Here is a 27541-nt window from a genome sequence, read left to right as displayed (position 1 = left end):
TTTTGACTTGGACTGAGTTGTCTTAAGTTTGCATGTACTAGACCAACATTGGAGTACTCTGATCTTGGATGGGCACGAAATAAGAGTACCACTAGTATCCTCTCCTAATAAAAAGATGCCACCCTTACTTTGCTAGTTCTAATCTGAACATCAGATATTAAGGGCCTATGGACAGACCTTCAAGACCGTCCAATTGAGTGGGTTTGACTCCTAAAGATATGCCTACATCCGGGGGTGTGGAAGCGTCAACAGCGGTCACAACACAGGCCTTAGTAAAAGTACAGTTGTGTACACTTACCATAAATGTAGATGTTCGAGTGTATTCACTGTTGCAGTCATTACATTGGGGTAATCTGCTGGCAGGTTGCCATCAGTCGGCCTGAATTCCAAAGTCTTGGGTCCTGCGTCTGTTGCTGTCTCCTCTTCCATGATGTCAGGTCGTCAGGGGTATAAAACATGCAGCAGACACCATTTTCTTTAGTTTTTCTTGCCCGTGATGTCAGGTGCCCCGAAAAAGATAGCATTATATATATATATATATATATATATATATATATATATATATATATATATACATACATGCATCAATATAAACTTTACCTTCATCTACAAGCAAATACACCACATAGGTTGTAGAAGATAGAAAAGGAAGATAAACTGTAGAATGACAGGGGAATGGGGAGAGGGTAACCTGGACTGCAACAGTGAATACACTCTAACATCTACATTTATGGTAAGTGTACACAACTGTACTATGTTCTTCGCGTTTCACTGTTGCAGTCATTACATTTGAGTAGAACCCCAAAGCTATGGTTGGGAGGCTGGAGCTAAACAGCATTAGGTGCGGCTATAAGGCCCTGCAGTACTACAGTGGCAAAGCCTGCCCTGGACTTAAGAGTAGAGAGGCAAATGGTAATGCTTTGTAAAGGTGTGAACAGAACTCCAAGTAGCAGCCTCTAGAATATCTTTGGTTGGTACTCCTCTGAGAAAGGCTGCTGAAGTAGCTGCAGCTCTGGTGGAATGAGACCTAATGCCCTTGGGCTCTGGCTTGCCATGGTGTAAGTAGCAGAAAGGAATGCAGTGGCCTATCCACTTGGAAATAGTCTGCTTTGAGATATCCTTTCCTTGTGATCCTGCAGCATATGCCACTAGTAATTATTCTCTCTTTCTGAAAACTTTGGTTCTGTCCAAGTAGAATCCAAGATGTCTGTGTACATCCAAATAATGCAGAATTCTCTCCCCCCTGTTCTGTGGATTTGGATAAAAAGTTGGCAGATGAATAGCTTGGTTAAGAGCCACACTGGACACCACCTTAGGCATAAATGTTGGGTTTGTCCTCAGAGAGACACTGTCTGGATAAAAAATGATAAAAGGTTCCACAGCCATGAGTGCCTGAAGCTCTGAAACTCGTCTTGCAGAAGTTACTGCAAGGAGCAGAGCTGTTTTCCAGGATAAAAACTTTATATCAGCAGTAGCAGCTGGCTCAAAAGGAGGCAGGGTGAGTTTTTGCAAGACGCAGTTGAGGTCCCATGCAGGCATTGGTGATCTCTTTGGAGGCCTTAAAATTTTTGGCTCCTCCGAGGTACTGTTTTAGTAAGGGATGAGAAAAAAATGGTGGCTCTGTATTGTAATGAGCAGAAATGGCAGAGGCATGAATTTTAATAGATGAAAAAAATAGACCTTTGTCCAGCATCTCAGTTAAGTATTGCAAAATCTGAGGAATATTTGGCACAGCTGTATCAGTTTCTTGTGCCTGGTTCCAAGCACAGAACCTCTTCCTTTTTCCAGCATAAGATTTTCTAGTACTAGGCCTTCTGGCCTCCAAAATGACATAGTGCAGTTGTGTACCTACCATAAATGTAGATATTCGAGTGTATTCACTGTTGCAGTCATTACTCTTGGGTTATCCTGCTGGCAGGCTACCCTCAGTCGGCCAGAATTCCAAAGTCTAGGTCCGGCGTCGGTTGCTGTCGCCTCTTCCCTGACGTCAGTGCACCAGCGGGGATATAAAAGATGCAGCAGACGCCATTTTCTTCAGTTTTTCTTGCCCCAGATGTCAGGTGCCCCAAATAGGTAGGCTGAAAAATATATTAATAATAAGTGCATACACAAATAACATTTCCTTCATCTACAAGCAAATACACCAAAAAGGTTGTATAGGATAGAGAAGCGCAGATAAGTCCCAGCAAAGAGAAGGGGGATGGTGGGTGGGTAACCTGGACTGCAACAGTGAATACACTCGAACATCTACATCTATGGTAGGTACACAACTGTACTATGTTCATCGTGTTTCACTGTTGCAGTCATTACTCTTGGGTTGAATCCCAAAGCTGAGGAAGGGTGGCTGGGCTAAATAGGATTAGGAGAGGCTATGAGGCCCTGCAGAACTGCAGTGGCGAAGCCTGCTCTGGACTTAAGAGTAGAGAGGCAAGTGGTAGTGCTTTGTAAAGGTGTGCACTGAACTCCAAGTTGCAGCCTCTAAGATTTCTTTGGTTGGTACTCCTCTGAGGAAGGCTGCTGAAGTGGCTTGCTGCTCTGGTGGAATGAGGCCTAATGCCCCTTGGGCACTGATTTGCCATGTTGAGAATAGGAGAAACGGATGCAATGCCCTATCCATTTAGAAATAGGTCTGTTTTGATATATCCTTTCCTTGTGATCCTGCAGCATATGACAGTAAAAACTGTTCAGTCTTGCTGAAAGCTTTAGTTCTGTCCAAGTAGAAGCGTAACTCTCTGTGTATGTCCAAAGAATGCAGAATTTTCTCACCCTTGTTCTGTGGATTTGGGTAAAATGTAGGCAAGTGAATGGTTTGATTGAAGGCCACACTGGACACCACCTTAGACATAAATGTAGGGTTTGTCCTCAGAGAAACCCTGTCTGGATGAAAAATAATGAAAGGTTCCACAGCCATGAGTGCTTGTAACTCAGAGACCCGCCTTGCAGAGGTTATGGCTAGGAGCAGAGCTGTTTTCCAGGATAAGAATTTAATATCTGCTGTTGATGCTAGCTCGAAAGGAGGCAGTATGAGTTTTTCCACAACAAAATTGAGGTCCCAGGCCGGAATTGGGGCTCTCCTTGGAGGCCTAATGTTTTTGGCCCCTCTGAGGTACTGCCTTATTAAAGGATGAGAAAAGATAGGTGGTTCCGTATTGTAATGTGCAGAAATGGCAGAGGCATGAATCTTAACTGATGAGAAAGAAAGGTCTTTGTTCAGCATCTCACTCAGGTATTGTAAAATCAGAGGAATGTTTGGTACACACGTGTCAATGCCTTGTTCCTGGTTCCAAGCACAGAATCTCTTCCATTTTTCTGCATAAGATTTTCTGGTACTGTACCTCCTGGCCTCCAAGATAACATCCATAACAGCTTTTGAAAGAGGAGTGTTCTGAATGGCTACATTATCCGCCATTCTGCCAGATTTAAGGTCCTGAGATGGCTGCGCAGGATTGGATTGTTTTGTTGGGTCAGCAAGTGAGAAGTTTGAGGCAATATCCATGCTGGACCTTGAGACAAGCTCTTTAGGACTGAGTACCAGTGCTGGGTGTGGCCAGTCTGGTGCAATCAGAATCATTTTTGGCTTCTCTTGTCTGACCTTTAGGAGTACTCTGGGAAGGAGAGGTAGTGGGGGAAAAGCATATACTGTTAGATTTTTCCAGCTGAATGATAGGGCGTCCACTTTCCATGCTTGCTTGTGGTAAATTCTTGTGCAAAATCTCTGCAATTGACAGTTGTGAGGGGAGGCAAATAGATCTGGGCATCCCCATGTCCTTATCATCCTGAAGACTTGTGGATCCAGTTTCCATTCGTGGGGATCCATGAGGTTTCTGCTTAGTTCGTCTGCCAGAGTATTTGTTTTTCCTGGCAGGAATTGTGCTTGCAGGTGGACTTGAAAGGCCAATGCTGTGTCCCATAAGATCATTGCTAGTCTGCAGAGGGGGTAGGAATGAGTACCTCCCTGCTTGTTTATGTACCACATGACCGTAGTGTTGTCTGTCTTTAGCAGTAAATGTCCTGGATGAAGCAGGTCCTGGAAAGCTGTCAGGGCATTTTGAACAGCTAGCATCTCTTTTTGATTGATGTGAAGATGCATCTGGTTTGCAGGCCATGTGCCCTGAATACATTTTTCTGTCATATGGGCCCCCCAGGCATAATCTGATGCATCCGTTGTTAGTGTCTGTCTGGCTGTGGGTAAATTGAATGGCAGACCCTTGTTGTGGTGACAAGCTTCTGCCCACCATCGAAACTCCTGTTGTAGGCAGGGAATGAGTGCAATTACTGTCTCCAGGCTGTGGCAATGCTGAGTTCAAACACTTTTCAGATACCATTGTAGTTTCCTCATATGCAGTCTGGCATATGGAATTAGTAGAATGCAGGATGCCATGAAACCCAAGGCCTGCAGGATTTTCCTTGCAGATAAGTGGGTTTTTGTTGCCAATTTCTTGAAGTAAGTAGTCAGTTGTTTTTGCTTGTCTGGCGTGAGATAAGCCATCTGAGCAGTTGTATTTAAGCTTGCACCCAGGAATATTACTTCTTGAGAGGGCACTAGTTTTGAGTTCTTTTCGTTTACAATGTACCCTAGGACAATTAGTAATCTTTTTACATATGCCAGATGCTTTAAAAGAGTGCCTTTGTTCTCTGCTTGAATTAGGCAGTAGTCCAAGTAGGGATATATTTGAATTCCTTTTTGTCTACAAAATGCAATTACTGGTGCCAGGCATTTTGTAAAGACCCTGGGCGCAGTAGATAAGCCAAAGGGCAGTGCAGAGAATTGGTAATGCATTGAGCCATCTATGAATCTGAGGTATCTTCTGCAAGACTGTCTGATTGGGACATGCAGGTATGCCTCTTTTAGGTCCAAAGTTACTAGCCAAGCCCTCTTGCCCAGCATGGGCAGTAGCTGCTGAAGAGTCAACATCTTGAATTTTGGAACTTCCAGAAACGTATTTAGTATAGACAGGTCCAGAATTGGTCTCCAGGTTTTGTCCTTCCTGGGTACTAGGAAAAGTCTGGAGTAAAATCCTTGCCCCTGCTCTTGTTGTGGTACTTCCTGAATGGCCCTCATGTCCATGAGGGCTGTAATTTGTTGTTGTGCCAATGGGCAGGTCTGGCATGCCCTTTGACCTTGGTAGAGTGTGAAAATGGAACCTGTAGCCTTGGGACACTATGTTCAGAACCTATTTGTCTTGGGTAACCATTTGCCAATTTGATGAAAAAAGTGCTAGTTTTCCCCTAAGGGGCTGTCAAAAGAAAACTGCTTGGAACTTGTAGAGGAAAGTCATTGGGACTGTTTCCTGTAAGGCTGTGATTTGTCTTCTCCACTTTTGGAGGTAGGAGTACCCCATTGTTTAGGTCTGTATGAGCCTTGGGTTTGAGATCTGCCTCTGGGATGCCTGTATCTGCCTCTTTGTGGTCTGTCTGAGACTGGAAAGGACCAGTTTTTAGAAGGCCAGTTCCTGCTAAACCTGGGTGGCTGTACCTGTAAGAAATCCTTGACTGTCTGCATGGATTTTGCTTTATCCTCCATTTTTTTCAACACCTCTTCTGCTTTAGTACCAAACAAAGTATCAGGCTGTAATGGTGCATCTAATAATTTTGCTTTAACATGATCAGGCAGATTTTGTTCCTTTAACCAAGCATGCCTTCTAATAACAGAACCTGTAACAGCGTCCCTGCAACAGGCCTCCAGTGAATCATAACCACATTGCAAAGTATGCTTTCCCACTTGTTCAGTTGCATACAATAAATCCTGCAATTCCTTGTTCCCTGAACATTCAGTATTTGTCAACATTTTCTGTTTAAGTAGTGACATTAAATATTGCTGACATTTAAGCATATGAAACTGATAATTTAAAGCCCTTACAGCCAGGGTGGCAGAAGTGTATACTTTTTCCTCCCATCTGTCTAGAGCCCTAGAATTCCTATCAGCGGGGACAGGGTTTTTTTGCAGTGGAAGCCTTAACCCCCTTGGGACCCTGAGATATAGCTTCTGGATCAGCAGCGGGGTTTTTATATAGGAATTTATGAGAATCCGGGACCCTGTAGTATCTGTCTGGCTTAGCAGGTGCAGGGGGTAAAGAGTCAGGGGACAGTCCGGACTCTGAAAATACATCTACAATGTCTAGAACAGTTGGAATGGCAAGGGGTTTGTGCTGAGGAAGAAGCAGGAAGTCTCTGAGCCTTTTCTTAGACTCAGAATATTCTTGGCTCTCTCAGTGGAAATGCCCCCTCATAGTATGCAGTGTTTCCCCAAAAGAATAGTCCTCAGGAGGAGAGGCTGATGGAATGGATTCTTCAGCATCAGAATCCTCATAGGGAAGCATGGAGTAATCCTGTTCAGAAGAGGAATCAGAGGAAATACATACCTGATCAGAAGAATCATACTCTGTCTCTTGCCTAGGCCTCTTATCAGGAGGGGGATGGGAGCCCCTGATCAAAGTAATAAGGTCTTCGGCCATTTTGAGCATCTGTTTTTTAGGCATGGAAGTCTGAATAGGAGAATGCTGTACTTGTTTCTTTGTCTTTAGAGCTGCTTTAGTCTTTGAAGCGGAGGATGGCTTAACATATAGTTGTGTAGGTCTGAAGACACCCTCAGAAGCCGATGCCTGCTCAGCGGCTCTGGACCCATGAGGGATTGATTTCCGAATTTCCAATACCTTGAGTTTCCAGAGGCCCAGTCGGCTCCATGTGGGAGTCGGTAGCAGCTTGTGGCTCTGAGGTTAAAAACTCCACTGCCATTTCACCTGAACACCTCCATGCTTCCACAGGTACATCATCTGGGCCAACAGCCTTTCCATTCTTCATCCTCTTCATAGCTATCCTTACTTCCTCCAGCGGGTGCCAGGGGCTGTGAAAGCACCTCACTGAGAACTGGCGACTGGCCTAAAAGAGGCTTCGTCGTCGGTTTTGGACCTCTGATGCCTATCCTTGCCCTTGCATTTTTTGTAAACTCCAGTTGTCGGCTGTTCCGCCGGCATTATAGAATTAAATCTTCAGCCAAAGTAATGAAATGCAAAATCGAACAGACGCTTGACAGTGCGTTGGTTGAATCTAGCACAAAACCGACAGCTAGCAACGTTGTGATCAGGGCCTAGGCAAGGAATACAGTAAGAGTGAAAATCCTTATGAGGAATTTGCTTCCCACAAGAAATACAAATTAACTTTTTCTGACATCGGTCTGGAGAAGAAAAAAAAGTTTCCCCAACGGGGCACTTAGCTTTATAGAAGACTTCGGATCTGAAACTCGCACACGAAAATCTCAGGAGTCGGCCGACCGGCACTTGCAAACTGCTTCTGCTTCGGGCACCGTGCAGCAAGAAAGACTAAAGGAAATTGTGTCGGCTGCATGTTTTATACCCCTGACAACCTCAAGTCATGGAAGAGGAGACAGCAACCGACGCAGGACCGAAGACTTTGGAATTCAGGCCGACTGAAGGCAACCAGCCAGCAGATTACCCAAATGTAATGACTGCAACAGTGAAACACGAAGAACATCCAAGCACCAGATTTGCAGGCTAAACATGTTCCTCAGAATCTAATGCCATTGAGTCTGGGGAACTTTGGACTCAGGACGGTCACTGGCCTCATGTTTCTGTATAGGGCGCCCTGGGTTTTACATTTTCATCAGGATATCAGAGACGGTTCTGGGAAATGTTATCCAGGTTCAAAGACCAGATGCATGACGACTTCTGGGCTTACCAGTACCAAATGGATTTCACTCTGACCATACTCTGCTTAAACCTAGCACAATGAGGCAATTAGGCATGTAGTGCTCAGGCTCTACACAGAATAAACACATACTAGAGAGATCATCCTGGGGGGATTAGTTTCTTCACACTAGTAACTTTTTCTTCAGAATATGAGTTCTAGCCCAAAAGACAAACAGGGCTAGCGAATAATTACAGGAAAAAAAAAAAATCTTCAATGGGTTATTTATCTGAACTCTGTAAGCTAGGCTGCATCAACAGACTGAAGAAGCGAAAGCAGTGCACTTGGTCTTGAGCAATCTCTGTCAAGGAATTCAAGAGATGGAGCACGTTTGATGTCTTTCTTGCCTCGCCAATGTCAAGTGAAAGTCTAAAATGATACACGGTCTTACAAAACAAACAATATTTCTATGATAACCACACAGCTGTGAAAGCTGTTCAACTAAGCTGCAGCCTTAGAATGAACAAGAGGAGTTTGGAAATGCTTAAACCAGTAACAGAAGCTCTAATGTTAAAAATACTATGATATGAACTAAGCCAATCGTGCTGCAAATAGACATCAGTCACAACAGTATACAGATTGTGAATTCCAGACCGGTAATAGATGATGGAAACGGCAATGCTCAAATAGAAAAAGCTGTCAGCATGAGTATTAATGTGAGGAGTTCCACGACTGTGTGTATGGTAAACAAATTCAGATGGGGCAGACCACAAGTCCTGGCAAAGTACATTCAGAAAACTTTAGAAAATGTTTCTACATTCCATCTCCTACACTGCATAAACTATAAAATGTCCACTAGCTGGCCAAACTCAAAGAGCTTTACATATCCCCCTCATGAGCTGTTCTTGTCTTGCTAGATATGTTAGACTGATGTGAAGTAGGAAATGGATAGCAGCCTACGCAATCTTTTTTATTCTTCTGAAGAGATCCAACACTGACTGGTACCAACTGCACAGACAGAAAATGAGCACCACCTGGGACATGAAATGTTAACACATAACCAAGCCTGTATGGAAATGTTAACAGAATTTTAACTTAAGGCTTTATGCTTTAAAATACAGGTGATCGAGTAATAGTCATTCAAGCCAGGCCAGTTGGAAGCATTCAAAAATAATTGCAAAAATAATTATTTTTCCTTTAACAGTAATGTCAAGTGACCCTCTCTCATACCTATATTGACCTTCTCTATAACCATGGTGGTTAGGGTACATGTGAGCATGTTTTGCTAATGCATTATTCAGATGTATTTTTTTATATCATACTCATGTTCATAAATCTGGTCCCATAATCTACGTTCCGTTCTGCCTATATAAAAACATGGGCAGGACAGGCATAATCCTACATATACAAAACATTATCTATTCTTCAGTTAGGAATGACTGGTCCAACTAGGCCTGTGGGTAGTGGAGGACTCCTAGGAAATGAAGTTTAGACTGAGTACCCATAACCTGTGACCAGGTGACTCAAAGGGCTACTCCCACAGATCAGGGCAAGTGGACATTGGCTTGGGCCCATCAACTGGGTGGGGAGGAGGTGGTGCTAACACCCTGGGATGTACAACCCTGTTGTGGAATCTTGGAGGGATGCACTTTTCCCAAGTCTCAAAAGGAGTTGTATATGTAGGATTACGCCAGTCCTGCTCGTGTTTTTATATAGGCAAAACGAACAGATTACGGCGCCGGACTTATGAACATGAATATGATCAGCATGAGAGGGGGGGTCCTTCGACATTGTTCTACAGTTAAAGCGAGCTCAGACCTAACAGTTAGATGCGGTGTGTTCTGGACCTAGACAAGTTACATAAAAGGAGTGAAAGTCCTGGTGCGATACCTGCTTGCCAAAGTGGAGAGTTACTTTCTGACACCAGTCAAGAAACACATAAAAGCTCCCCAACAGGGTACTTGTCTTCTTTTGCTGGTGCGGACAGACTGACGTACTGACTAACACTCTAATTTGGACTCCAATCCCAAGAAAGAAAGAATAGTTATGTAAAATCTTACCATAACCATAGATGTCCCTCTCTTCCATGTTGCAGTACTCTAGACGTGGGATTTCCTGCCCTCAGGTGACTCGTACATCGGGTTCTATACAAAAGCTTCAGCTTGGTTGTTGCAGTGTGCATGGGACATCACACGCAAGGTCATAAACCTGGGGCCTTAAATGTGACGTCTGCAAGCACAATCCTCAGAACATGAAGGCCAGCAGGCAGAGAATAAGGCCCAGCAGGAGGGATGCCAGTTGTTTACAGGTGTGTGACTTGAGTCTTACTGCAATGTAGGTAGTATAGGTAAGGAATAAGACTTGGGGGGGGGGGGGGGGCTGTTGGATGGGAAGGAATAATGCAACATGGAAGAGAATGACATCTATGGTTATGTAAGATTTTACACAACTACTCTATGTCCTTCTATTCCTATGCTGCAATGTTCTAGGTGTGGGAGTGTACCACAGCTTAAAAGGATGAGAGGATGGTGGTACAAGAAGAGGGTTCTACAAGACCCTGTAAGATTGCCCTGGCGAATCCTGTCTTAGCTCTGGAAACTTGGTCCAATTTGTAATGCTTGAAGTTGCGGATAGTGGCCCACGTGGCTGCTTCCAAAATGGATGCGGTGTCTAGGCCTTTCATGAAGGTCCTTCAGGTGGCCACAGCTCTAGTGGAATGGGCCTCGATTCCCCTTGGGGATTCCTTTCCATGGTGGGAGTAGCAGAAGCAAATAGCTTTCCTGATCCAGCATGCAATGGTTTTGCTTGGAGACTGCCTTGCCCAGGGCTCTGGGGTGGAAGGAGACAGAGCTGGTTAGCCTTGGTCTTGTCCAGATAGAATCTAAGGTGTCTGTGCACATCCAGGAAGTGCAGTATCCTCTCCCCTTTGTTAGTGGGTGAGGGGGAAAAAGGTGGGCAGATGAATGGATTGATTAAGAGAGATCACTGACCACCTTAGGCATAAAGGAGGGGATGGTTTGCAGGGACACCCTGTCTTGTGGAAAACGGTGGGGGGGGGGGGGACAGGCCATTAAAGCCTGCAATTCTGACACTCTTCTGGCTGAAGTGATAGCCACAAGCAGGACTGTCTTCCATGTACACATCTGTAAGGAGGAAGGGGCGGCAGGTTCAAAGGGATGTGTTAATTTCTCCAAGATGTAGTTAAGGTCCCAAGGCGGAGGGATAGGTTACTTAGGTGGTCTCACGTGCAAGACCCCTTTAAGGAATAGCTTTACGTGGAGCCTGGCTAGCAAGTAGGGTTCCAGGGGCAGGCAAGCTGATATGGCTGAGAGGTGTACTTTTACAGAAGAATAAGACCGACCACTTATCAACTGACACAAGTAGTTTAGAACCTGGGGAACCTCAGCGGAGCTAGGGTCACTTCCCTTTTGCAGACACCATTTTGCAAATCTTTCCCATTTAGCCAGGTAAGATTTTTCTGGTGGTATGTCTCCTTGCCTCTCTCCAAGGACTGAAAGCATGTCCTCTGAGTGGTGGTGTCTGAAAAAGATCAAAAGTTTATCACCCACAGAGTCAGAGACAACATCTGTAACTGTGGGTATAGGAGAGTTCCCTTGTCTTGTGACAGTAGGTCCACCTTGTAGGGTAGCTTGAAGTGACCGCCCTTGGCTAGTTTGTGAAGTAGGGGGAGCCAGTGCAGCCTTGGCCAGTAGGGAGTCATTAACAAGATTTTTGGTTTGTCTTGAATTTTCAGGAGGACTTTCTGAATCACTGGGAATGGGGGAAGGCATAAAGGAACTTCTCCTCCCAAGAGATGCTGAAAGCGTCCACTCTCCATGCTAGAGGGGAGTGGGGTTTTTGAGCAGAAGTTCTGCAGTTGCCTGTTCTGGGGGGAGGCAAACAGGTCTATTTGTGGAGCACCCCACCGGTGGACTATGTCTAAGACCACCTCCCTGTTCAGCATCCATTCGTGCTGAGGCAAGGAGGTCCTGGTCAAGAGATCTGCTTGGTGGTTGTCCTGTGAGAGGATGTAGACTGCCTGCAGGACTAAGTTGAGGCAAGAGGTTAAGTCCCATATCAGCAGGGATAGATTGCACAGCTGATAGGCCTTTGTTCCTCCCTGCTTGTTGAGGTACCACATCACCGTGGTGTTGTCGGTGACAATCTGGAGCACCCCTGGAAAAAGAAAGGGAGTGAAGGTCTTTAGAGCTAAGAAAACTGCTGTCATTTCTTTGATACTGATGTGTTTGGCCTGAAGAGAGGGATGCCATTTTTCTTGAATCCTGTAAGAGACCAGAGTTGCTCCCCAACCTGAATCTGAGGCATCTGTATGCATAAATTGGGTTGGGGTGGGGGGGGGGGCTGTAGTGAGAGTCCAGGGTTCAATTGCACTTGCTGAATCCACCAGCTGATTTCTGTTTTCAGACAGAGAAGGAGGGGGGTGACCTGATGTAGGCGCTGGTACCAGGTGTTCTTCAGGAACCACTGCAGCTTGCGCATGTGCATTCTTGCCAGTGGTAGCATGGGGATGGTTGCTGCCATTCAACCCAGGAGACGAAGAAATTGCCTTGCCATCACCTTTTGGGATAGTAGTGCTTCCTGAAAGTGTGAAGTTAACTCATTCACTCAAATGGAGCTCAGGAAGTTTGCACTGTAAATTCCAACGGGCAGAGCCTAAGCCTTTTGACAGAATCAAATTATGTCCTTACATTTCAAACAAATGTTCATATCTCTGGAACCATAGGAATTAAGAAGTGTAAATGGCAACCTCTTCAGCGCAAACTATTTTTATAGTGGTAATAATCTTTAGGTTCTAGGTTTATAAGTCACAGTAAACACAGTAACTATTACATTTGTAACATTTTGTAAACAACTTACAATCTCTCTGGAACCACTCAAGTTACATATATACTGTCACAGCAGCATTTTATTCATCTAGTTGAGAGCTTTCATATGAGGCTAAGTAGTTCTGTCTGTGTTACTTGATTGTTGAGATATTTAGGTAACTGTGAAATTATATCTATATAAATTAATATCATAAAATCAACAGCTAATATCTATTTACCTGCACTAGACAGTGGTCAAATGTTAATGCAACTGAGTTTGCCATTTTGTAACTTTAAGATGAAATCTTTTAAAACTTTGTATATAGCATGGTATTGGAATTACTGATGCAAATATGAACAAGCAATATTTGACGCCCAGAGGAGTCAGTAGGAGTTAATTTCAGATGCACCTGGAGGCGTCACTTGGATGTAATGAGACAGAGCCTTGTCTTGAGGTACAAAGGCCTTCATCGTATCTGTTCCGATTCTGTAGCAGAGGAAAATCTTGTCCTGGCTTGGGATCAGAGGATTTGGGGAAGTTGATGGTGAATCCTAGGTTATGTAGGAGAGAAATGGTGAAATGTAGATGCTTCATTAGAGCATCCCTGGACTCTGTCAGAATCAGGATGTCATCCAGATAAGGGTAAATCTGTACCCCGAGTTCTGCAGAAGGCAATGGCTGGGCTAGGCACTTTGTAAATATCCTGGGGGTCATGGATAAACCAAAGGGCAAGGCATAAATTGGAAATGAGAGGAAGGCACAGAGAAACGCAGCAACTGTCTGTGAGAATTCCTGATGGGTATTGTACAGGTAGGTAGGCTTCCTTTAGGTCTAGGGTGACCATGAATGTCTTGGCTGGAATGAAAGGCAGCAGAGTGGGGGGAGAGAGCATTTTGAAAGTGTGTACCTGAAGATGAAGGTTTAGAAAGGACAGATCTAAGATGGGTCACCAGGGGCCATCTTTTTTGGGTACCAGGAAGAGACGGGAGTAAAACCACTTTCCTTCCTGTCCTGGAGGGACAGATTCTATGGTGCCTAGCTTTAAAAGACCTGCCAAAACTTGTGGCATGAGATGGGCCTTGTTTTTTGTGTAGGAAAGGGAAGCCTTTTCTGGGTGGCTTCTCTTCCAGGATAAGAAGTATCCTTTTTGGATAATGTTTAAGACCCACTGGTCTGAAGTGATGGATTGCCAAAGGGGGAGACAGTGGGAAAGGCAGGCTGAGAGGAGGAGATGGGCAAGGCAGTCATGCATTACTGGGGCCTCCTCTGTCCTGAAAGGGCAGTCTGGGTTGCTGTGGTGGAGCAGAGGATCTGGAGTTGGTAGGTCTTCTAGCCCCTCTCCTAGACCTGGAAGAGGAGGGCTGTGGAGTACGTCTTGCAAAGGTGGCCTTAGCAGGGTAGTTCCTATAATACTTGGGTATGGGTGACACCAGAAGGTGCTTAATGTCCTGGAGTTCTTTGCTTTTTTTCATGTAGATTTTTAAAAAGGTCAGCAGATTGCTTCCTGAACAGCACATTGTGGTCCAGAGGGGTGTCCAGGATTTTAGCCTTGAAGTCCTCGGGGAGGTTCTGGAGTCTTAGCCATGAGTACCTCCTGAGTGCTGAAGCAGATGCTGCAGACCTGGCAGATGCTTCTACAGCATCGTAGCTGCACTTTATGGAGTGCCTGGCTACCTGTTGGGCCAAGGAAAGGTTGGATGAGATGTCCATCTTGCTGGGACTGTCAGGCAAGGAAACCAGCATGGAGGAGGTCTTGAGAGACCAAGTCTAATGCATACTTGGTCATGTGGGTCTGACAATTTATGGCTCTGAAAGAAAGTAGAAGTGTACATCTTCTTCCTCATCCTACCCATGCACTTACTGTCTTTGTCAGTGGGTAGTAGGGAGGCAGAGGGCAGCAGTCTAGACTGCTTATCTGCTGTGGTGGCAACAGCTGGGTCCGCCAAGGGTGGCTTAACTAAAAATTTTTGGTCCTCTGTATTTTACAGAAGCGGTCAGGAAGCTTAGGGGCCACATGAAAGGCATCCAAGTAAGCAGGCAGAACAGGGGGAACTGCTGAAGGAGAGGGTGATTCCACTTGTAGCAGTTCAAAGTACTTTTTTTGGGTGTCAGTCATTTTGGAAGTGTCACATTTAAAGTAATCCATCTTGTTGATGGTCTCACAAAAAGTAATGTCCTCAGAGGACAGTCCCCCCTCCACAGATTACTCATCTGGAGAGTAATATTCCTGAGGGGAGGCAATCTGGGAAACATAAGAAATGGACTCCTCTGATGAAGAGAAATAAGTCATGTTGTTCTTCCCTGACCTGAGGGGTTATGGATGGGAGAGAAGCAGAGACAGGCCTAGGGCTCAGTAGAGCTAGGGTGGAAGTGGCTGAGGCGGAAGTGGCTGAGGCTGAAGGCCTAAGGGCCATGAAGGCCTGCATGAGAGAGGAAGTGAAGGCCTGCCAATCCAGAGTGACTTCTGAAGAACAGGAGGCATGTTTAGTTTTCTGCTTCTTTGTGGCTGGAGAGGAAGTAGACACAGGCCTAGAGATTAGCACATCCGAAGTCTGGACCCCTGCCAGAGGTACCACCGAAACTGGTTCCCCCTCGACGGGTGTCGATGGCTGAGTGAGCTCTGAGGACGTGACGGTCATCTGCTGCGAAATGTCGAGTGACGTCGCTGCAGTCGACGGATCCTCCGTGTGCCCCTCAACCCCTTGATCGGCAGTTGGCGGTGCATCGGTAAGAGGAGCGGCAGGCGAAGGCGGCCTAGGAAACTTGGCCTTCTTGCCCGAAGGTTCAGGTGCGGCCTCCGATGCAGGATCCATCCTAATGGCTAACCATACGAAGCATTGGTTCTCGAGGTAGATATTTAACGCGGCTAGACAGCTGCGTAAGGTCTTAGGCACAAACGATTGACAAATAGCGCAGGAGGATTGATCGTGTTCTCTGCCTAGATAAAAAACACACCTGTCATGGGCGTCCTTGTGGGGTATCTGATGCCCGCATTGGCACTTCCCTTTTTTCCTGACATCAGCTAAATGCGAACACAACCAAGGGTTAGCTATAACAATCATCAGAAATAACCCAACGGGCTACTTATCTGTAAGATGTGACATCTGTGAAGAAGCGATCGCACGATGTGAATGTCGTCTGCGGCTGAAAAGTTCTGGGGATTGTGCATGCAGATGTCACATTTAAGGCCCCAGGTTTATGACCCTACATGTGACGTTCCATGCACACTGCAACAACCAAGCTCAAGCTTTTGTATAGAAGCCGACGTACGAGTCGCCTGAGGGTAGGAAATCCCACACCTAGAATACTGCAACATAGGAATAGACAGACATCTGAGGTTATGGCACTGGCTGACTCCCTGACAACCTGACTACCCACACATATTTATATCGGTCAGGGTATCTGCAGAGTTCAGGAGGATGACAAAATTCAGTCGGGCTGGCCAAGGGCTTCGATGGCAGGAAATCCCATCAGTTATTATACCAATACAATACCATCAGGGTTATTTTGCAGTTTTACAGGGCACTGTTCTTGAGCGGGTGTTTGTTAGGTTTGGGAAAAAGTTCTACTTAAATACAAATTATTATACAAGGAAACTGTTTACATTTTGAAGTATGGCACTTTAATGCCTTTGGGCTTAAATTCGGAATGTAACTGGAGAACTGGATATACTCAATTTTGTTAACTGATTTGCTGATTTACTGATCATGTGTTTTACTTTTACATATATATATATATATATATATATATATATATATATATATATATATATATATTATACATATATATATATATATATATATATATTATACATATAAAATCTGTCTTGTACAGTGATTTTGCCCTCGTATCATAGTACAAAAAGAAGAACAGTATGAGCAGTCACTATTGCAAACTGCCTGATGGCTGTATTGGCTGAAATTACTCACTTTCAGAATGGGACAGCAAGTACCATTCCTTCAAACAATAAAAGGCAGAGGAGCAGCCACCACTAACCATTCAGCAGTAGCGTTGGTCTGTTCCAAGAGTTTCATTAAAACCAGTTATTCAGTTACACTTTTGTGGGGGGGAAGGATTTACCCCTACCAGCTGGCCCCAGAAGGACTACTACTATAACCCACTAGTCCCTTGTGATGCTTCTTCATGCAGGATAGAACTTGTAGACTTGCTCCCTCAAGGGTGGCACCATTAATAAAACAGAGTCTCTAAGGGTGAGACCATACAGTTATGATTCCAGCTCTACCATCAAATCAGTATCTATTCTTCAGTCAGGAATGACTGATCCAACTAGGCGTGTGGGTAGTGGGGGACTCCTAGGAAATGAAGTCTAGATAGAGTACCCATAACCTGAGACCAGGTGACAAACAACTACTCCCAAAGATCAGAGCAAGTGGACAGTGGATAGGGCCAATCAACCGGGTGATGTGGAGGTTGTGCTAACACCGAGGGATGTAAAACCCTGCTGTGGAATCCTGGGGGATGCACTTCTCCTAGGCCTTTAGAAAAATGGAAAGCAGTAACTAGCTCAAGCCCTTGCTATCAAGATGGTGGTGTGTGTGTCAAAAAGCCTTTAACACCATGGAAAACCCGACTGCCTCTGGGAAAGCTAGGTCTCGGACAATCTCATGAGCGAAGATTTACATGTACAAAACGCCAGACCACCCATGTAGCATTACAAGGGATCTGGACACATTTCTACCATGAAATTACCACAAAAGTGAGAGACATACCTAGCATAACTTTTACCAATAGCAGCAAGCAGGGAGATCAGAACTGTATGTATGAAGAAATGAGATAAAGGGTGCAATGGATAATCGAGTGTTTATGCAGTCAGTATGTGGTATCACACTACATGTTGCAATAGGTAAGCATCCATCCCAAAGTAATGAAATTTCTAGGTAAATGACTTCAAATGATGAGTGGTGCAGAGGGTAAACAAACCTACTCATGGGACCTACTAAGGAGGATTGGTCCTTATGATGTTTATTTTCACATTTCATGTTATTTCTGAAGAAAATGGATCACACCACTAACTCTTATATCCTATCTGCAAAGTAATTTTCATCCTACTTTATTCCTATTCCTAGGTTCCACTCTGAAATAGTACTTTTCTGTTACTTTACATTTGTCTAGTACAACACAGTACAGTTTGCAAGCCTAAATTTTTCCACAGTATGAAATTATGTGGCCAGAAAAGTAGGAGCTATGCACTATCGGTTATACCAAACATGTCTAGCTGTAATGACCAGTAATTTTATGCACTAAAGCATCATTGGTGCCAAGTGGCTGCGTCCAAACCACACAAGATGAGCAGACCAATTTCAAACTGCACATCCTTAACCACATTATTTCAAACCGAACCTCACTCGGCACTCCAAAGCTCCAAGTGGCTTCTAGCCAAAATGCTAAAAACACAAACAGAAGCACTATAAAACAGAAACACTGCCTTCTAGTAACAAAAGCTTTCTGCAGCAACTGCAGCAGATGCTGTGCAGTTGGGCAGTACAACAGTACAAGTCTACAAGCAACACTTGTTGTAGAAGTGTGGAAAACGGTGGTAAAATGTTCCTTTAGAACAGCCACTATACCATCAAGTAGACAATTGCTCACAATTTTGGAACTAAAGGCAAGTATTTCATCAAATGGTATTACCACATTTTAGTTTTAGATTTAAAATTTAATAATGCATTTGTTCCAGGAAAGCTACACCATTTCTTCCAGAGACTGCACTGATCTGATGAGCAGCCATTAAACACAATACACCCAACACAGGCAAATTCTAATGCCGAGTTCAAACTCTCAAAAGTATGCTGTGGTTCACAGTGACTAAAAGGGTGGCAAATACTGACTCAACATTATGTTGCAGCAGCTTATCCTGACATACCCCGTGAAACCTCCAGGTCTTTTCCACGTCTAAGCATGGTATTTATGAGGTGGATGTGTGCATGAGAACTTAACACAAAGTGAAAAGCAAAACTTCAGAATCACAAATACAGATCAATCACACTTCAGTGCATGCTTCCATATAAATAAGCACCATAAACATATACTCAGAAGGCGGGAAGTGTACAGTAAGCAAATTCCATTCCAACCTAATTTACATTCTCATACACATCTCCGTTAATTCCAGTCTGCAGCAGTGGGGACTGGACACACTGAAACCTGTGTGTACTAGATTACTGGATACAAGTCACTACAGCTCAGTGTCCCATTAAAAAAAAAATTTAACTACTACACAGCACTGTGCTAACAGAAGGGATGTCAACCTTGCCCGTTTCTCCTGCTGAGCAGGAGAAACTCTAGCCAGAGCATGGAATCACATGTAAGCCCAACAGACAAAATGTTTCTCCTACTCGCACTGTGTATAATCCTCAGCCATCCATGTAACATAGCTTTGTAAAAGCATATGTAGTACTACAACAAAAAAGCAGAAACAGCTGTACAAACACTGCGTTCTCAGCTGCAGAAAATCACTTGCCAGTTATGAACACCTTGGCTTCACTCCGGGGCATACTGCATGCCGAAATTGTTGTTCTAGACATGCCAGATCCATCTGGCAGTTATCAGTTCAGTGAGTTTAGATACCAAGACTTACTGGATATGCCAAGTGTATGACTCCAAATTACAAAAACAGAACATGTTGTTGGCAATTAATGAAGCGTTACAGGAAAAAAATCATCAGAAGTAAATTGCAGGAAGTTAGCACTATGTTATTCTAGGTAATCAAGAATAGCCATTCACCAGAGTAAACACAGAAAGTAAAAAGTAGCAGATCTTTACAGTTGTAATACACATGGCCATACAGAGTCCAGAGAAACTGAAAAGTTATTTGACAGATATCACACCTGTACCAGGAAAAAAGGCAGAAATACTCTTCAGAAGGCAATTATAATCATCTAAAGGTATAACTGACTCTTTGAAAGTCATACATTGACTTTGCATAGTGGCCATCCTTGAGCTTGTAATAAAATACAAACTCAAGCAGGCATATACATAAAAATTCTACTATAAAACACACTCTTAGAACTTTAAGGGGAAACTTATAAATAAACAAAATGAATAAGCTTTTAAATTGTCTGCCTGAAGAGTATCTCTGTGCAATCCCACCCTTAAAACCACATTAAAACACCCAATTAATTATAAAACATACTTGTTTTGGGGCATCTGCGGAGGTGGTGTGAACTTCAGTACCTCGGAGTCCATTAGACTCAAATACCACTGTGGGAACAAGGGGGCTTGTTAACAAATGAGTAATCAATGTTTGTTACTGACTGAAAATCATTTCAGAGCATACAGTTTAACCACAAATCATACGAAAAAGCACCAGCTCATAAGCCCATGGCCACAGAACTACCAACTTTCAGGGACAAAAAAAAAAATAGTAGTGTATGCATTAACAGCAGTCTGATGACTGCTCTAAAAGGTTTTTAGTCCAGTCAGAAGTGATCACTGACATTAACTATCTGCATACCTACAAACAGGACTATAGTCTCATTGTCTCTTACAATGTTTGTGCAGTCTGAAATCTGCTGGCGTTAACTTGTCACATATTTTGACTGCAAACTGGTGAAAGTCACTGAACTTGTCACTATTTTTTCACTTATAGAATATGTAATTTCACAAAATGTCTACTGCAGGCAATTACAAAAAGTAGACAGGCAGTAAGAGTGGTATACTTTAAAAGTCAATACACTGGACTTCACAAAAAAGCAGAACAGGTACCAAATAATTTTATATTTTCGTGTTACCCTGATAAGACTGGACTATAACCATTAACAATATCCACTTCATATACCCAGGTGATGACAAATTAATCGCAAACCAATACTAAATATATAAAACAAACTGATTAAAAAGGGAAGACCAGTAATTTAATAAATGATTATTCATGAATTTAAAAATTGAAAATTAATAAGAAATCATTCTGTGATTGAATGTTTCTCTTTACGATACTCTTCTGAGAGTTCAACAATTCAATTAAGCAACATTTTTAAAACAAAAAGGGGGAAATTAGATACCTGTGTGGGACCGCATGTGTGTCCTAAAGTGACTAGGTTGGCTGAAGCATTTCCCACAGTCCTTACACATGTACTCTCCTTGGCGTGCTTGTGTCCTAAGCATCCCTAAAGGCAGGGGAAAAATGTTGAGAGGAAAACATTACGTCAGAAGAAAACATTAGTATGTCTAATGTGTCATTAAGTGAGGCTATCTTCAGGCCCTGGATGACAACTGCCAGCCTTCATCTTTGTAGTGCCTGACAGGAAGAATGCATAAATTACACTGAATTAAAAGATTCACCCCATGACGTGCCCACTCCAGAAATGTTATGTCCGGTGTATGCTTTTTCTGAGCAGCTGGATTCATCCCAACTTTCACCAAGCTTTGTCAAAGCACAAATCAGACAGACATGCAAGCATTACCAACATGGTACAGGCAAGTTATACAGATAAGAAATGACAGGAACCAGAGTTTGATGGTCCACACCCCCCAAAGGCAAGAAATACCTTGGAGACAAAGAAGTGAGCAGAGAGCTATCACAAACTGATCAAACCTTTACCCTTGCCTACTTGCCTGCTGGTGCTGCTATGACCTCAGTCCTCGCTGGCAGAGACTGACAACGAGGGAATGATACTTTCACTGCAGACATCTGGGCAAACAAACAACAGTGTGCTCCCTAATCAGCTCCACTAAGCATATTTTATGTGCAATTATCATTTAAGGAAAGCAGCTTACATCCCCATGCCCTCCCCAAAAAAAAAAAAACAAAAGGTCAGGTTGATACATCTAAGGGCTGGCTAGGACTGAGTTTTATTTGCTGCAAGGAAGTCAAGTGAAATTATCTGCACTTTCCCTGCTGTACATTTTGAAGAAAACACTACTTTTAATTCTCTTTCGGAGCATACAACTGCCATTCAAAGTACGCAATGTTCGAAAATGAAAACAACCCTAAAATAATCATTTAAAATTTTTCATTATGTGATAAAAAGGCAGAGGCAAATATGCAGAAGAAAAAAGTAAAACAAATGCTACACTCTCACACAAAAATCTAGGAAGATATAAAACTGGCAGAAAAAGAGAGGCATTGCATAACTCTAACTTTGAGAGAAAATGTTTTGCATTTCCTAATGTAGATGAAAGTTTTTTTTTTTTTTTTTAAACTGACGTTTCCAGTTCACTTTTTAATCACTAAAACACCACAGCCTTGTCTAGGAAATGCAAAATGAAGACAGACCTCAGTACTGGTATATACAACGTATTTGTCAGAAGAAAAAGACAGTACTGTGTTTCATGTTTTCTGGAAAGTATGCAGTCCAAGCACAACTTCTAGGTTCATACATTATGACAAACTGGTCTGGACACTTCCTGCGTATAGACGAGCTTAGGGACATTTTAAAAGAAATGAAATTTGTTCTGTTTTGTCAGCCAAAACACGAAAAATGCTATATTATATACTGTATATCATTTTCATTAGGGTCACAACTGTTTCTCATATGACGACAGCAAAAAGGTATACAACTTGTGAACTTTCTCAACACAAAAACAGAAAAAAAAAGATAAAAGCTTCATGAAATATGCCAAAAGAAATTAGCTGTATACTCACCACTACAATATATCTGGAGTGGCAATTTTATTTTCATCACCTTGAGGATGAAGACCTGTAAGATTTGGTCAGTCCAACACCTAAAACTTTCCAGGTTACCCCCCCCCCCCCTACTCAGAAAGTACAGTTTTGTACCTACCATAAATGTAGATGTTCGAGGATCCACATTGCTGCAGTCCTTACTATTGGGGTAGTCCGCTGTCCAGTCGGCCCGAATACCAGAGTATAAGGCTGACGTCGGTCAGGGCGCATTAGACTGACGTCAGTACGTCAGGGTACTAATGCGCATGACCGACGTCATATCCTCAGTCTTTTCTTGCCCCAGATGTCAGAAGACCCTAAAAAGACAAGGCCCAAAATACCTGCACCAAACATATGTACAATATATACAAAAAGATATATACAAAAATAGCAGCATATAACCTCACCTACACAACCACCCCTAAACACAGAGGGGAAGGAGGGAGGGTAAATTGGACTGCAGCAATGTGGATCCTCGAACATCTACATTTATGGTAGGTACAAAACTGTACTATGTTCTTCGTTCCACATTGCTGCAGTCCTTACTATTGGGTAGAATCCCAAAGCAGAGGTAAGGGAGGCTGGCAAATCATAAAGAAGTAGGAGCTGACAACATGCCTTGCAAAACAGCTGTGGCAAAACCAGCCCTAGACTTAGAGTAGATAGGAAGGTGATAATGCTTAGAGAAAGTATGCACTGAACTCCAAGTAGCTGCCTCCAAAATATCCTTAGTTGCCACCCCTTAGAAATGCTGTTGAAGTGGCAGTAGCCCTAGTGGAATGAGGCCTAATCCCAGCTGGAATCTCCTTGCCATGATGGGAATAACAAAATGCAATGCAAAACCCAATCCACCTAGAAATAGTTTGTTTTGACACAGGCTTGCCCTGCGAACTCAAAGCAAAAGAAACAAACAACTGCTGAGACTGCCTAAAATCCTTAGTCCTGCTTAAATAATAACGCAATTGCCTGTGTACATCTAAAGTGTGCAAAATCTTTTCCCCTTTATTTTGGGGGTCTGCATAAAAAGTAGGCAAATGAATAGTTTGGTTTAAAGCCACACTAGAAACCACCTTAGGCATAAAGGACGGATTAGTACGTAATGATACCCTATCCTTATGGAAAATCAAAAAGGCTCTACTGCCATAAGGGCCTGCAACTCAGACACCCTTCTTGCAGAAGTAATAGCCAACAGAAAAGCAGTCTTCCATGACAAGTATTTCAATTCAGCAGTAGCCGCAGGCTCAAAAGGTTGTAGAGTAAGTTTTTCCAACACAAAATTGAGATCCCAAGCAGGAGTAGGAGCTCTACGTGGGGGTCTTATATTCTTTGCCCCTCTAAGAAACTGCTTGAACAAAGGATGCGAAAACAATGGTGGGTCACAATCATAGTGAGCTGAAATTGCTGCAGCATGAATCTTAATGGAAGAGAAGGACAAACCTTTGTCCAATAACTCAGTAAGATATTGAAGAGCCACACTCAAATTAGGCTCAGAAATCTCCAAATTCTTTGCTGTACTCCAAAATAAAAATCTCTTCCATTTTTCTGCGTACACTTTCCTTGTACTAGGTCTTCTAGCTTCCATAATCACATTTAAAACTTGTTGAGGAAGTTGAGACCTGCTGTGTTTCAACACAGAATATGCCAGGCTGTTAGATGAAGAGAGTGAAGCTTGACATTGAGCAGATGACCGTCCTTCTGAGATAACAGATGAGGAATCAAAGGTAAAGGCCATGGAGGCTTCCTTACCAGACTCCTTAGTAGTGGGTACCAGTGTTGCCGAGGCCAATCTGGAGCTATCAAAATCATCCTTGGCTTGTCTTGTCTGACTTTTAATAGCACCTTTGGAAGAAGAGGCAGAGGTGGAAAGGCATACACATGAAGGTTTTTCCAACTGAAAGACAGAGCATCCACTTTCCAAGCTGTGTGATGAAACCCCTTTGTGCAAAACTTTGGCAGTTGGTGGTTTAGTGGAGAAGCGAACAGATCTATGTCTGGAGTTCCCCATGACACTGTCAATTTCTGAAATACATGAAGATCCAGTTTCCACTGTGGGGATCCATGATTTGTCTGCTTAACACATCTGCTAAGGAGTTCTGTGCTCCCGGCAGAAACCTTGCCTGAAGAGTTAGTTGCAAGCTTAGCGCAGTCTCCCATAAAATCATTGCTTGCCTGCATAGAGGATAAGAATGTGTTCCCCCTTGCTTGTTGATGTACCACATGACAGTTGTGTTGTCTGTTAGAATCAACACCTGCCCTGGAAGAAGTAACTCCTTGAAAGCCATTAATGCAAACTGGACTGCTAACATCTCCTTCATGTTGATATGCAGATGCTGTAGTCTGGCAGGCCACTTGTCTTGTATCCACTTTCCATTCAGATGAGCTCCCCAAGCAATGTCCGAGGCATCTGTCGTTAAAATCTGACTCGCCTCTGGCCGGGTCACAGAGAGTCCCTTGTTTAGGTGACATTCCTGAGCCCACCACAAAAATTCTTTTTGAAGGCAAGGTATTATTTGAATGACAGTGTCCAAATCCTGGCAGTGCTGTGTCCATACATTTTGAGATACCATTGTAGCTTCCTCATATGCAGTTTGGCATTGGGAAGCACCAGAATACAAGATGCCATGAACCCTAATGCTTGAAGGACTGTCCTTGCAGTCAGCACGGACTGATGAGATAGTTGATGGAAGTAAAGTGATAGACTCTGTTTGTCCGGGGTTAAAAAGGCCATCTGGGCTGCTGTATTCAGTCTCACACCCAGAAAGCACATGTCTTGAGAGGGTACTAGACTGGACTTTATTTCGCTCACAGAATACCCTAGGCATCTTAGCACTGCTATAACATATTCCAGATGCTGTAGAAGGTCTTCCTTTTCTTGAGCCAGAATCAGGCAGTCGTCCAAGTAAGGATAGATTTGAATTCCTTTTAGCCTGAAGTAAGCTATCACTGGAGCCAGAACCTTTGTGAATACTCTGGGCGCAGTAGATAAGCCAAAGGGCAATGCAGAGAACTGATAATGAGAATTTCCAGCTCGAAAACGCAGATACTTCCTGCAACTTAGTCTTATAGGCACATGAAGGTAAGCTTCCTGGAGATCTAAAGTTACCATCCAGTGATCTTTGCCCAGCAGAGGTAAAAGCTGTTGTAACGTCAACATCTTGAACTTGGGAATGTCCAGATAAGTGTTGAGGATAGATAAATCCAAAATTGGTCTCCACGAGTTCCCCTTCTTTGGTACTAGGAACAGGCGAGAATAAAATCCTAGGCCCCTTTCTGATACAGGGACTGGCTGAATGGCCCCTATTTGGAGTAACTGAGAAATTTGCTTGTGAGCCTCTTTCCTTTGTGGAGGAGGAACGTCTGGCATGCCTTTGAAAGGGGCAATGTATGGAAATAAAACCTGTAACCGTGGTGAATGATATCCAACACCCATCTGTCTTGAGTAATTAAATCCCAATTTTCCTTGAAAAGAGACAGTCTTCCTCCCAAAGGAGCTGCCAGACGAGAATCTACTGGCAGCTGAAAAGGCAGGTCATTGGGTCTGTTTACGAAAGGACTGACCCCTGCCCTCACCAGAAGTCTGAGCAGGTGAACTCCCTGTTCTAGGCCTAAAAGAACCTTGAGCTCTGCCCCTACCACGTCTAGACCTACCCCTAGACTGGGAATCATAAGCAGGATATGTCCATCCCTTAGTAGGCCAATTTCTACTAAACTTGGTGGCTGCACCTGACAAAAATCTTTAACAGTTTGCATAGACTTAACTTTGTCCTCCATTTTCTTTAAAACTGCTTCCACAGGCGAACCAAACAACACATCCGACTGTAAAGGAGCATCCAAAATCCTTGTCTTAACATGCTCAGCTAAATTCTGATCCCTCAACCAGGCATGCCTGCGAAGAACAGAACTAGTGGCAGCCACCCTCGAGGAGGCCTGTACAGCATCAAAACCACATTGCAAGGAATGCTTACCCACTTGTTCAGACACATGAACTAAATCCAGCAACTCTTTACACTCAATACCTTCCGCCAAAGCATCCACCTTAGATTTCAGTTGTGAAAGTAGATAATTTTGATATTTAAGCATGTGAAACTGACAATTCAACGCCCTCATGGCTAAAGTGGAAGAAGTATACACTTTCTTTCCCCATCTATCCAAAGCCCTTGCCTCTTTATCAGTGGGAACAGGGTTTTTAACCACCGAGGCCTTAACACCTTTAGGTCCCTGAGAAACAGTTTCCGGGTCTGCCCTAGGACTCTTAAAAAGATACTTATGAGCTTCAGGCACCCTATAATACCTATCAGGTTTAACAGGAGCAGGAGGCAAAGAATCAGGGTTCAGGGAAGCCTCTGCAAAAACATCTTCCACCACATTCAACACAGGAGGTATAGCTAAGGGCCTATGCTGGGGCAAAAACAAGAATTCCCTAAGCCTTTTCCTGGAATCAGAGTAATCCTGGCCTTCCCATTTAAAGTGCTCCCTCATGGAAAGCAGAGTCTCTGAAAATGAGAAATCCTCAGGAGGAGAAGCTGTAGGAGTGGAATCATCCACATCAGAATCAGAATAAGGAGGATACTCCTGCAAATCTTCCGCAGAAGACTCAGAAGCCTCTGAACACTGTTCAAAACTATCAAACTCCGGTTCCACCCTAGGCCTCTTATCAGGAGGGGGCATAGAACCTCTAATCATAGTAATCAAATCTTCTGCCATTTTAAGCATATGTTTCTTAGGCACAGAACCTGAAATGCTAGGAGAAGCCGCCACTGAAGCTGAACTTGGCCTACCTCTCAAAGAAGTTTTGGCAACAGGAGAGGCTCTAACTACCTTGGGAAGAGAGGGAAGAACAGTTACCTGAGAAGCCCCCTCAGCCTGGCCTACCTCCTGAGAAGGCACATCCTGTAACAGTAAAGTCTCTGCCTGAGACTCCAAAGAAACTCCTGGCAAAACCTCTGGCTCCACTGAGCCTTCTAAAGAACCGACGTCCGGGACTGCCGGTTCATCAACCCTAGGCTTCGCTGTTTTGTCCTTGCGCTTCTTGGACGAAGCGGGCGTCGGAGCATCCGACGGCATTTTATAATTGCAACGCTTCCCAAACACTAACCTGGCACAGTCTAACCGTCTCTTAATAGTGCGCTTGTTAAACCTAGCACAAGAGCGGCATCCAACAACGCCGTGCTCAGGCCCTAAACAAGGTATACACAAGGTATGGTAATCCCTATGAGGTATCTGTTTCCCACAAGAAATACAGTTATTCACTTTTTCTGACATCCGGTTAAATACTGAGGCAAGAAAAACCAAAATGTTCCCCAACGGGGTACTTAGCCAACTCTGATTCGGTCTGAAACTCCGGCTTCGGAAATATTTCAGAACGCCAACCTGCACTCGCAAAACTGCTTCTGCATCGGACCATGCGGCAAAAAAGACTGAGGATATGACGTCGGTCATGCGCATTAG

The 27541-nt window shown here is 43.7% G+C and overlaps 1 protein-coding gene across 4 annotated transcripts in view; it reads right to left on the bottom strand.

Moving 5' to 3' along the window:
* ZNF516 (zinc finger protein 516) overlaps positions 1-27541 on the bottom strand; it is a 1134205-nt gene that overhangs the window by 224213 nt on the left and 882451 nt on the right. For 2 of the 4 annotated variants that reach the window (XM_044067104.1, XM_044067105.1), the window contains 2 exons: positions 20490-20594; positions 19622-19689 (listed from right to left, as the gene is read on the bottom strand). The exons of 1 other annotated variant lie outside the window; for it this stretch is intronic. In XM_044067104.1, the coding sequence (XP_043923039.1) occupies positions 19622-19689; positions 20490-20594 (173 nt within the window). The remainder of the gene's footprint in view (positions 1-19621; positions 19690-20489; positions 20595-27541) is intronic. One more of the 4 variants, XM_044067106.1, reaches the window with a different exon arrangement.

The sequence above is a fragment of the Protopterus annectens genome, chromosome 3.part1 (genome assembly GCF_019279795.1).
Source record: "Protopterus annectens isolate FY-2018-M chromosome 3.part1, PAN1.0, whole genome shotgun sequence".
In the NCBI taxonomy this organism is placed as follows: Eukaryota; Metazoa; Chordata; order Ceratodontiformes; family Protopteridae; genus Protopterus; species Protopterus annectens.
Note: the sequence above shows the minus strand (reverse complement) of the source record. Positions and strands in the feature narration are given on the sequence as shown.